At 39.7% G+C, this 12,880-nt stretch overlaps 1 protein-coding gene across 1 annotated transcript in view; it reads left to right on the top strand.

The window, feature by feature from the left end:
• USH2A (usherin) overlaps positions 1–12,880 on the top strand; it is a 665,459-nt gene that overhangs the window by 521,174 nt on the left and 131,405 nt on the right. The window contains 4 exon segments of the mRNA XM_042475774.1: positions 5,118–5,341; positions 8,298–8,506; positions 10,217–10,422; positions 10,764–10,918. Of these exon segments, the coding sequence (XP_042331708.1) occupies positions 5,118–5,341; positions 8,298–8,506; positions 10,217–10,422; positions 10,764–10,918 (794 nt within the window).

Below are 12,880 nucleotides of genomic sequence, written 5' to 3'. Positions count from 1 at the left end.
CAGAACGTCTGGGCAGCAGCTACTGAAGGTGCCTGGGGCTAGATTAGCCTCCACCACTCGGAGGACATTTTCCATAGCTGCCCCAGCCCTTTGGAACGCGCTGCCCACAGAGCTCCGCTCGTCTACTACCCTGGCCCGATTTAGGAAGGATCTTAAAACCTTCCTATTCCAACAGGCATTCCCCGAATAAATATCCTGTGGGCCTCCCTCCTCTTCCGTGGCCAAGAGGTTGGGCTATGGGGCTTTTTTGCTTGTTTATTTGATTTAATCTGTGAATTTAAAATAGACTGTTTATTGTGTTTTAATCTGTTGTAAGTCACCCTGATCGTAGGAAGGGCGGCTTATAAATAAAAATTTTATTTATTTATTTAAGCTAAAGGAAAAGAGATTGTGTCTCAACATTAGAAGGAACTTCCTGACAATAAGGGCTGTTTGACAGTGGAACACACTCCCTTGGAGTGTGGTGGAGTCCCCTTCCTTAATGGTCTTTAAATAGAGGCTGGATGGCCATCTGTCGGGGATGCTTTGATCGAGAGTTCCTGCATGGCAGGGGGTTGGAATGGATGGCCCTTCGGTCTCTTCCAATTCTATTCTATGATTCTATGCTTTTGTGATTCTATTCTATAAGTCAGTTCCAAAGCTTAACTGGAGATGCCAGGGATTCATCTCAGTTCTTCTGCACTGTTCTTCCACTGAGTTGTAGGGGCATCACTCGGGGGATACGGACCGCACCTTAGGAAGTTACAGTTTCCTGAATAGCTTCCCTTTTGGCATGAATGGGCTGTAGTATTCGCCTGCATCGCATTAAAATGCCTAAGAGTGGAAAGAGGTTCATTTGGAGGAGAAAAAGTACCCATTTTTAAAAAAAAAAATTTTTTTAATTTAGTTAAAAAATTAAAAAATAATTTGTAAAAATATATTCTTTTAAAATTTTCTTTTAAAATATCACATCTTACCAATTTCAATTTAACCACGTGAAACTATATACATATAAATGCATTCGAGTCATGCATATGATATTGTAATGTAAAGGTAAAAATTTAATTTTACTAGTTGCTATGCCACAACTATTACCATTAAATTCAGTGATATATGGAAATTATAATGTATGAGTAGCATTAGTACATTTTTTTTACTAAGGATTCTATATGGTGAGGTACGGTAGGAAGTCAGTGCTGGCAGGTGACACCATGAGTTACCACACTGAGTCACACTAATGCTAGTGTGATCACGCTCCATCTGGTATTCATGATCTCAGTTTTCCTATGAAATTCTCTCTTCCCTTCCTCATGGGCCTTATGCAGATAGTTTAAATCTTGATACAGGAGCAAAATAACCAGGACAGGTTCCAGTCCCAGTCTCACTGATAACAGGACTATGTGTAAATCCAGCACACATATCCTCCTTTATGTACAATCTCCCTGGGAAATGGACTGTCCCATAATCATACCTATAGAACTTGTGTTTTGCATCAAGATTCTGTTTGCTGCACCCAGATTGTTCAGTGTTCCCAGATAATGTAATAATTTGTTCAAATGATGGTAGGTGGGAAGAGGAGGAGGAGGAGCAGGTAATGAATTAAAGATGCTTATTAAATCTTTCACTATATACACTGGAGATCTGGTTAAATCCTGTTACAGAACAGGATGACTGTCTCAGAATCTGTAATTATTCTCTATTTTGAGATCCTTACCAAAGATACTGGGAGAAGTGTCATCTTGCTGATGCATAGCTTATTAGCTTGTTATACTGTTGCTACATTGCACCTAAGTTTATTTTTGTAAAAAGGAATACTTTGATAAAATTAGTATAAAAACCTTTTTGAAATTTTGAAATTATTTTTATGCTTATGTTTGCTTATTTTCAAAAATGCAAACTGTTTTTCTCAATTTTTCTTCTTTCTTGCCAAGTCCACATTCAACAGTTTGAAATTTTCCTCTCTGACAGAAAATAGTTGAAGAGGAACGCAAGAAGTAATGGAACTTCAAAATAAATAAGTTAAGGGGTGTGATTATTCCTAAAACAAAGCACATTTTCCTTTTTTATGTATGCAGTTGGGAAACAGGCTTTGATTTCCTCTTCAGTTATTCAACCTTGAATAGAGTAAACCCATTGAACCAATGGGATTTACCTATATGTTGACTAGCCATTCAACAGTTGATTGAATGGGGCCACCATAATTGAGACTAACCAATGGCTTATTCACACAGACTGAAAGAAATGGCCTTGCCTCACTTCAAAATTCACCTGTGCAGATGACACATGAAACAAAAAGAAAATGGCTCCAAGCCATGCTCCAGGGCTTAACACCAGAGCAACACAAACAAACAAAACCCTCATTGCTCTGATTCAAGCCAGGAAGAGGAAACTATTGCATCGACATGCAGACTATGTGCTGGTATGGAGATGGGAGAAGAGGGCCATGCAACCACCAGAGCCATTGCTGGCTATAATTTTTTTTGCCACCTGCCCATGAATCACTTGCAAAAGTGCAAGGGGTCAAAAGCACCATCAACCTATTACACTCCCCATGATGCAAAATGATGACAAACATATTACCAACAATAAAATTGATTTAATAAAGACATTAACAAATTGGCTGGTCCAACAGGAGGCCATGAAGGGAAGAGAAAGGGGGTATGTACTGGTGGGGCATCATGGCTGGACAGGTGCTTATTGTTCCAGGAGGGATTGGAGGCTTCCTTTGATCTTCCTGACAAGGCCCTTCATGGCGGCAACCCTCTCCTTGAGGTGGTGAACTGCAGAGAGTATTTATTTATTTATTTAGAGGATTTATATCCCACCTTTCACCCACAATGGGATTCAAGGCAGGTTACAATATATGAAAAAGACAAAGCCAAAACATTGATCACAAAAGTTAAAAAATAAATTAAATACTACTAACATTAAAATATAAATAAAAACAGCTTAGTTAAAAACAGTAAAGATCATTCAACATTAAAACAACACATCACATTACTCAAATAAAATCTACCCACCAAAATGCTCACCTAAATAAAAATGTCTTCAGCTGCTGGAGGGGGCCAACCTGACCTCCCATGGCAGGGAGTTCCACAGTTTGGGAGCAGCCACAGACAAGGCTCTCTCCTAAATCCTCACCAACCACACTTGTGAAGATGGTGGGACTGAGAGAAAGCCCTCTCCTGCTGATCTTAGCACTCGGGCTGGCTTGTATATGGAGATACAAAAGCTTATCACACAGGCCCTAGAACAGGCCTGTCGCGTTACCAAAGGGGGCGTGATGGGAATGGAAGGAACATATCTTACCGCATAGGGACACATCACCGCCGCCACCAAAAGTTCCCATCCCATTCCAGATGCATCCCAGAGGGGGCAATTTTCAAGGACACTTCCAAACCTTTCCTGAAAATCGCCCCCTCTGGGATGCATCTGGAACGTTATGGGAACTCCCTTCAGTGGAGGCAGCAGCGGCGGTTTTCTTCTGTGCAATAAGATGCATTCTATGCCACTCCTATTCTCATGACGCCCCCTTTGGTAATGTGACAGGCCCGTTCTAGGGCCTGTGCTATAAGCTCAAAAGTCTTTCAGATAGTCTGAACCCCAAGCTGTTTAGGGCTTTAAAGGTCAAAACCAGCACCTTGAATTCTGCCCAGAAATGGATCAGTAGCCAGTGTAGTGACATAATCCCTGTAGCCCGCCCTGGGCCTCATTCCCACTACCTTTTAAACCAAATTGTTTTGAATCGGTTTAAATGACCCTGGTTCGCACTTGAACTGAATTACTGAAGTCATTCGGAGGGGGGGGCCATGCACTAGACCCATTTAACCCACATCTTTTTGACACTGATTTTTTTCCACATCTTTTTGGATACATTGATTCCGCACAAGTGTGAACCAGATGTGGATTGGAATCAATTTAAATTTGCCCAGCTGAAGTGGGTCCTTTTTGAATCAATTCATTTGTGAATGTGAACCACATGTGGGTTATTTTATTTTATTTTGCAGCAAGAAAATGTGATCACAGCAAATGTAGTCTGAACCACGCTCAGCTGCTGAACCAATCCATTGATTCAGTTCGCAAAGCAATTTATCTGTAAGTGGGAATGTGTCCCTGGTCAACAGCCCGGCAGCAGAATTTTCTGAAGTTGCAGTTTGTGAACAGTTTCAAGGGCAGCCCCACACAGAACACGTTACAATAGTCCAAATGGGATATAAACAAAGCATGTGTTCCCATAGCCAGATCTGATAAAATAAGCAAGATAAAATGATGTCTCCATTATTGTGTTGTGCCACTGTGTCACTGGGCACACTGATATACCATACGGTCAGCCCAATTTTGCAATTGAACAGATAGCTGTATGGAGCATCTAATGAGATGGCAGCTAGCTGGGATGAGGGATGTGATTGACTGCCGCTAGTAGAGTGTCATACACTTGTGCACATGTGTAACTGACAGAACAGCCAAAAAAAAAAAATGGCTCAATGTGGATTGTGGGTCTGTCCTCACAGTGGGAGGGAGGTGGTGTGAACTGTTTGTTCGCTGTTGCCCATTGTGGGAACCAGCAGTGTGATCAGCATATTCTCCCCACACACTGGGAAACCCAGTTTTTCTGCTCCATCTGGTTTCATCCCAAGACAATGGCATGCAGAAAAACTGTCTGGCATTCTCTTGGTTCTTCCAACTGTAGTAGACCCATTCAATCAATTGTTGAAAGGTTAGTCAACATATAGGTAAACGCCATTGATTCAGTGGATCTGCTCTTGTTAGGGGCAACAACAGGATGCAGACCACTGTTTCCCCCAAGTTTAAGTGCCAGTTGAAATGCCTCTTTTGTTGTGAAAAACAAAATGGTAATTCCACTTGGCATATATCATTGTGAACTGCAGATTTTAACATCTTTCTATTCCACACAAAGAAGCATTTATGTCTTTCTGATGACCAGAATTGGCCACTGAACAATAGCCTATCAGTTTAGTCATCTTAAATTCAAAATTAAGTACCACTTTAGATACCTTTTTGCACAATATCAGTAGGTGCTTCATTCTGACGGTTTTATGCTATATTTTATAGCATTCTAAGTATTTCCTCCACTTTCTCCCCTTTTCACATTCATATATAATGTTTTATTGTTGTAGGAATGTTCTGTTGTGGACATGAATATGTGAATATGTCAAGTACCATATGCTGCACATCTTCCAGTGGTGAGTCTAAAGCCCACATTAAAAAGAATGACCCAACGCCATTAAAATGCTGTGAGACTGAACTTATTCCAAAAAGCGAGGAATGTTGTAATGGACTTGGATATAATCCTTTGAAATATGTTTGTTCTGACAGGATTTCAGCTGGAATGACGATGAAGGTAATTGATAGAAAACCTCTTGGTGGTTCTGATTTGACAATGGAAAGAGAAATACATTGTTCATAACTATTTTTGTAAAATAGGAATATAAAAACTCCTCTGTGCATTATTCATTTTCACATTACATCCATATTAATACCGAATGAGTTTGCCATGATTGATGTTATTGCAGTGAATTCTAAAGGAATTAATAATGATTAGCTGCTTCTTGTGAAGTGTTGCTCAGCACTTCAGATTAGCAGAGGACTAAAAGTTTGCATTCCTACCTGGCTGGTATGTGTGTGTAACTGCCTTCCATTGTGTGATGAGTTCTTAGTTCCTGGTGACACAACTACAGATTCTTAAATTTTATTGTAGTGTATGTCTTACTGCCTTGTCTTTTTTTTCTTTCTTTTCTTTTCTTTCTTTCTTTTTTTAATTCTTGGTGGATTCAAAAGAAAAATACTATAGCCACTGGACAAGCTTACAAAATAAGCCAGAATTTCATTTCTGTTATGATGCAAGCTTGGATCCTTTCACATTATACAGTTATAGAGCTGTGATTTCAATATAATTGCTATAGCAATATCCTGTGAGATCCTGGAGCTTGTAGTTTGGGGGGGGGGCATTTAGAATTATTTGCCAGAGAGCTTTAGTACCTCACCAAATTGCAAAACCCAAGATTCCATATGATACACCCATAGTAGTTAAAATCAAATCATAGCAGTACTCTGAAATGTGAAATGGACTCTGGTCTGAGTGCATTGGACGGATAAAAATATTGAAAGCATTGGTAAAATGGAGGATAGGTACCAAGATTTATGGGCGTGCTTTGTGTCACCAGTTGAGACATTCTACTATAATGTTGTTTCCATTGTCCCTAAACAGTAGTTCCTCTATATTTGTCTTTGCAAGACAACTTGCAAATGCAAATGGAGCACAAGATAAAAATCACAGCACTTTATACCAAAAAAAACCTATGTTGGGGGGGTGGTGGAGTACACTCAGCAGGCTTGTGTTAGAAATGTGCAATAGAATTACTTTTCGGCCAGTAATAATATTTGGGACAAGGCCAACTCCAGCCACAGTCTGGGTAAAAATCACCCAACTACAGCAAAAACAAAACAAAACAAACAAAAAAAAAACAATGTACAGAGCAGAGTATAAAAACAAACAAACAAAAAAACCCCACAGCAATTGGTATTGGTAGTGCACTGACCACTTTTCATACTTAAAAGAAACAATCACAGTTGATTCATCCAAAGTTCCTGGAGAATTTTATCTTCAGATATATATATATATATATATATATATATATATATATATATATATACACACACACATACATATACACACAGTATACACGCACACACATACACACACACCTCTGACTTATAATCAACTTCAAATTCTGCTTCCCAGCTCCAAACCTAGTCCACACACAGCAATCAAATACACTCTGCTGCTTCAGCCATAATTCTCAACCAATCGAACATGTCAGCTGTCAACTCTCAACTGTTACCTGTCAATCAAAATATTTTTCTGTTGTTTAAAGATATCTTACACCAACATTATTCTAGAATTTTGATTATTTGTTTTTATTTTTGTTTTGTTTACTTGTTTACATAACTTCCCACTCACCAACAGAATATCCTATGATAACTAATCTGGGCTGGGGTGGGATTAAGATCTAAGCAATATCAATATCTTTTAAGAGGGAAAAATTGCATGTGGCTCTCATCCCTATCTTTTCATTACCCTCTAAATGAAAGGAAACTGGAAATCCATTTAAGAAAACGCTGGGTGTTGATCATGGCTATATATTGCTTTCTTGTTTGGATTTCTGCAATGCGCTCTACATGGGGCAACCCTTGTACCATACCCGGAAGCTGCAACTGGTGCAGAATATGGCGGCAAGACTGGTCACTAATACACCTAGGACCAGTCACATAACACCTGTGCTTAAAGACCTTCATTGGCTGCCTATTAGCTTCCGGGCACAATACAAGGTGTTGGTTATTACCTATAAAGCCCTAAATGGCTTGGGCCCAGGGTACTTGGAGGACCGCCTCTCTCCATATAATCCGCCCCACACACTCAGATCAGCTGGGAAGCAAATGTTAAGAGTTCCAGAGGCTAGATTGTCTATCACCACCAGGAGGGCCTTTTCTATCTCGGCCCCCAAGCTCTGGAACTCGCTCCCTGGCGAGCTCCACTCGGCCACCTCCTTAGTCCAATTTAAGAAGGGGCTGAAAACACACCTTTTTGAGCAGGCATACCCCTGACTCCTGACTCCCGAATGCTCTCCCCCCCCCTTCTGACAGCACTGTTGAGCTGGCATGAGATATGGTTTATTGTTTACTGTGTTTTTAATATATTGATGTTTCTATATTGTAAGTTTTACATGTTGTTAAACCGCTTTGATCAATGGAAAAGCGGTTTATAAATAAAATTTTATTATATTATTATTTATGGCTCAAGTCCAGCATCTCTAAAGGCCTGTATCTCACCAAATAAGAGTATGTTGATGTTCTAACATCTTCAGGGAAGGCCCTTTTCCCAGTACCACTGCCTTTTCTAGGCATTTTGGTGTGAATAAGCAGGGCCTTCTCAGTGGCTGCTCCCAGATTTTGGAACTCACTTTCTTGGTTAAATAAAATGACTTCCTCCTTGTTCTCCTTCTGCTAAAAAAAAATTTTTTTTAATCCAGCAATCTTTCAGTAATTGGCTCAATGGATTTTTAATGGTTGTGTTATTTTGCTGCTTTTAATAGTCTGTTATTGGTTGTAATGGTTTTAATTCTACAGATTGTTTCGTTTTAAGATAATGTTTATATATTTTATTGATGTTTTTATGCTTTTAATATGTTCCAATTTGAATACTCTGTTAGCCATCTTGATATTGGGAAAAGATGGGATATAAATAGTTATCATGATGGTGGTGACGATGGTGATGGTTTTGGTAATTAATGTTATAGGTAAAAGAAGAATGCAAAGCAAGCACTTTGTGCCCTATATCCATGGAAGCGACAGCATACTGTGGGCAATGTGATTTTGACAAGCATGCTCATATATGTTCTTGGATCAAAAGCTCCTGGGGTAATTCGAGGAATAAAGAAGATGAAGGCATGTGTCCAGCTTTGGAGGAGAAGGTCTACACAGGGGGGGGCCCACTCAATATTCTTTCACAGGTAAAAGCATATGACATCCCTTAATTGTGAGATTCACAGTTTTAGATCAGAGATGGACAAGTGTACCCCTCTAGATGATTTCACACACCATGCCCATCAGACCTAACCAGCACAGACAATGGAGAGGGAATGTGGTTGTTGCAGTTCAAAATAATCTGGAAGGCCACAATTGCCCAGCCCTGGACTAGAGTGTAAATTCCATCAAATGACTAGTTGATTGTAGAGATCTGTGGGAAATAAAATCTATCTACCAGTACTTTGGTTAAAAACACTATTAAAAAAATATAAGAATAGGGGAAAAAGTCCAGAAGAATCTAATCAGAGAAGGATTCATTCAGACCATCCCTAAAATGACCCTTCAGATACCTCTTGGAAGCCCAGTGTGGAAATTGAAGACAGCAAGTCCTCCCTTGCTGTTTATCTTCTCCTCCCTAACTCCCAGCAACTGGAGACTGCACCTAATCATCAAGACAGTAAGTAGCCAGGGAAACTTAACCTTCTGTGAATTTGTCTATTCAGTTTTTTAAAACCAACTAAGCTAGTCACCATCATCATATTTTGTGGCAAATTCCATAAATTAATTATGCACTTTGTGATGATTTAGCTCCAGTTTTGTCTGTCCTGAATTTCATGCCAATCAGGTTCACTGGATAACCTTGAGCTCTACTGTTGTTATATAAGATGGAGCAAAATGTCTGCCTGACTATTTCCCCCCACACCATGGATGTCTCTATTTAGATTCTAAACTAACCTCCATGATAGGTTTGCCTTAGGGTCATCATACATTGCAAATGACTTTAAGATAAACAACAACAACAACAAAAATTCAGTGGGATGGAATCAAAGGTAAAGCAATGCAAAAAAAAAAAAAAGAGGGGGGAGAGAAAAGTGAATCAGAGCAGAACCTAGTCTGGGGAACTGACCTTTGCTGTGTTGTTAGCTGCCTTCGAGTCAGCCCTGACTCACAGTGACCCTGTGGATGAGACACCTCCAAGACTCCCTATCCTCCACTACACTGCTCAACCCCTGCAAACCCATGCCTGTGACCCCCCTGATTGAGTCCATCCACCTGGCATGTGGTCTTCCTCTCTTTCTTCTACCTTCTACCTTTCCTAGCATTATTGTTTTTCTAGTGATCCATGCATTCTCATTATGTGACCAAAGTAAAACAGCTTCAACTTGATCATCTTGGCCTCCAAGAAGAGTTCTGGTTTGATCTGTCCAATGATCCATTTGTTTGACTTTTTGGCTGTCCTAAGCATTTTTCTTAAGCACCACATTGCAAATGAATTGATTTTCTTTTTGTCTGCTTCCTTCACTGTCCAGCTCACACATCTGTACATGGCAATGGGGAATACAATGGCCTGGATGATTCTGCTCAATTGCATATCTTTCCATTTCAGAATCTTTTCAAGTTCTTTTATAGCTGTCCCACACATTCCTAGTCTTCTTCTTCTTACTTTTTGATTGCAGTCTCCACTTTGGTTGCTGTTTGATCCAAGATATGGGAATTCTTTGACTATTTCAATTTCCTCATTGTCCCAATTGAATTTATGTATTTCTTCTGTGGTCATTATTTTTGTTTTCTTTATGTTCAGCATTAATCCTGCCTTTGCACTTTTATTTTTTACCTTTTTCAGTAATAGCTAAATTAAAATGTTAAATTATAAGACAGAAAGTCATGTAGACTTTCATCAATATTTTTACTTCCTAGATCAGAACCTAGAGCCTTATGTTACATATGAATACCGGGTAGCTGCGTGGAACAAATATGGGAAAAGTTTAAGTGAAATTGGAAGTGCTACAACTAAACAAGACGTACCTGAAGGTATAAGTCCACCCCAGTGGACCAAAGTGGATAATCGAGAAGACATAATCTTTCTAAACTGGGAAGAACCCCGTCACCTAAATGGTATTTTGATTTTAAAAAATTACTGTATAATCTTATGATTAGCTTTCATGATCAGATATGCCCAGTAAAATTTGCTATGAAATAATACACTAAGCAAATATAAATTGCCAGAAAACTGTATACATGAGTGCTTGTGATTTTTATCTTGTTTGTCTGTACTCAATAAAGTCAGTCTCATTGGATGTTCTTCCCATGATATATTAGTATTAGTATTCCTAATAGCAAGTTGGTCCTAAAAAGTTACCTCTTTTTATTCTAACATTTTCTAAAAGTAGTTTGACAATGAATTCTTGGTATGTCTTCACAAGAACATTGGTTTTTTCCCCCCTCTTTTTGGCAAGGTATCATTATTCATTACATTATTCTCCGAAATGGGGTTGAGCGTTTCCGAGGAAAAGAGCTGAGCTTCATGGATACCAGTGGTATCCAGCCATATCAGGAATACATATATCAATTGCGTGCTTGTACTGTTGCTGGCTGTGCAGATAGTAGCAAGGTGAGTACCTTCTTCACTCTGTATGAGTACAGACACAGTTATAATGCACAGAGGCAAATAAGGATATGCACATATGCCCAATTTTAATTCAGATTCCAGTTTAATGTTTTCAAAGAAAATCACTTTGGTTGAAACCAGTCCACTTCAATGGAAATGAGCTATCTGAGATTGAGAAATACAAAGCCTTTGCCTCTAATTGACTATCTTAGTTAATACAAAATGGTTGATATTTGTTCTCTTTTGCATAATTGGATGGAATTTGCAGACTTAGTAGCCACTTAGGAATGGAGTCACTAAGTGAGGAGAAGTATTAACCCCTTGGGAATAATAAAGATCCAGCTGCTCTGCAGAACCTGAGCCCTCAAGAGTAAAGACAGAAGATGCCTCAGAGAAAGGGGGAGGTCTACCCAGAGTGAGAGAAAGGCAATCCAAGAAAGCATTAATGGATAACAAGAACAACCCAGGAAAGGAATGATAGACAAAAGCTGTGGTTAAGGGAGTGACAGCCAACCTGGTAGAGTGCTCACCTGCAAAGCAATAGCAGATCCCCAGGAGCAGGATTTTTGACTTGAAGGCACAAAACAACAGAAACTTTGTAATTCAAACAAGTTTGGCAAATGGTTAGGACACTCCTTTGTTAATGTCCCATGCCCCTGGTTAATAAAAAAGAACAAAAGCCCAGTTTCTATACTGGATACTGCTTTTGAGTGCAGGAGTGAGAAAGAGGTAGACTCCAGATGTTGCTGAACTGCAACTCCCAGCAGCCCTAGCCAGCATAACCAGTGGTGAAGAATGCTAGGAACTGCAGTCCAACACATTGAAGGACTACTTCTTTCCCTCCCCTATTCTAGCCTAACTGTAGGCACACCTACAGCATTTTTGGTCCACATTCTGGATTGGCCGCAGGTAGTTTTACCAAAAAAATGGGCTTTTGAGACTCTCATCCAGTGTTGCTCTCCTACTACATGACTACATATTTAGGCTTAAATGCACGTGATACTTCAAACCAGAGTTAACTCCTTCAATCAGTTGCTGAAAGGCAGATCAGCACTTATGAGGTAATTGTTCTACTGTAGTTGGAATTAGCAACTAGATTTAGGTAATAATATTTCTGAGACCAGTTAACCATGCTGCTCCTGGATCCTGGATGTAAACTCCCAACTTTATAGCATCAGCATAGGACAGGGATAAGCAAATCTTTTTCAGGATAGGGACTGAATTCCAATTTGAGAAGGGACATAATTAAGGTATTCCAGTGGTAGGTGGGGCCAAGGGCACAAGCTAGGTCTAGGATACATTACTTAGATCTTATTCTACTTTGGCTAGACCTCAGCTGGAATACTGAATGCACATCTGGGCACCACAATTCAAGAAGGATGTGGACAAGTTGAAGGGTGTCCAATGGAGGGTGACAAAAAATGGTGAAAGAGCAGCTTAGGGAGCTATGTTTAGCTTGGGGAAGAGAAAGTTAAGAGGTGTCATGATAAGCCATGTTTAAATATTTGAAGAGATGTCATATTGAGAATGGACCAAGCTTGTTTTCTGCTCCTCCAGAGACTAGTGTATGGAGTAATGGATTCAAACTATAGGAAAAAGACTCCACCTTAATATTAGAAAGAACGTCCTGACAGTAAAAGTTGTTTGACAGTGGACTATGCTGCCTCAGAGTGTGGTGGCAGCTCCTTCTTTGGTGGTTTTTAAACAGAGGTTGGATAGGGTACTTTGTGCATTCCTGAGTGGCAGGGGGTTGGACTGGATAGTCCTGTGGTCTTCGAACTCTCTGATTCTATGAAAGCAAGTAATCATTACCAACCTGGACATTTCCCACTCTGGATATATAGGTTAAATCTATGCATGTCTACTAAGTCTATATACTAACACAACATCTTTCCTGTCTGTAAAGCGCAGCTGAATTATGTGTGAGGGCTTTCCTGTCTAGAAAGCCCTGCTTAATTCCATGCA

Source organism: Sceloporus undulatus, chromosome 1 (genome assembly GCF_019175285.1).
Source record: "Sceloporus undulatus isolate JIND9_A2432 ecotype Alabama chromosome 1, SceUnd_v1.1, whole genome shotgun sequence".
Classification (NCBI taxonomy): Eukaryota; Metazoa; Chordata; class Lepidosauria; order Squamata; family Phrynosomatidae; genus Sceloporus; species Sceloporus undulatus.
Note: the sequence above shows the minus strand (reverse complement) of the source record. Positions and strands in the feature narration are given on the sequence as shown.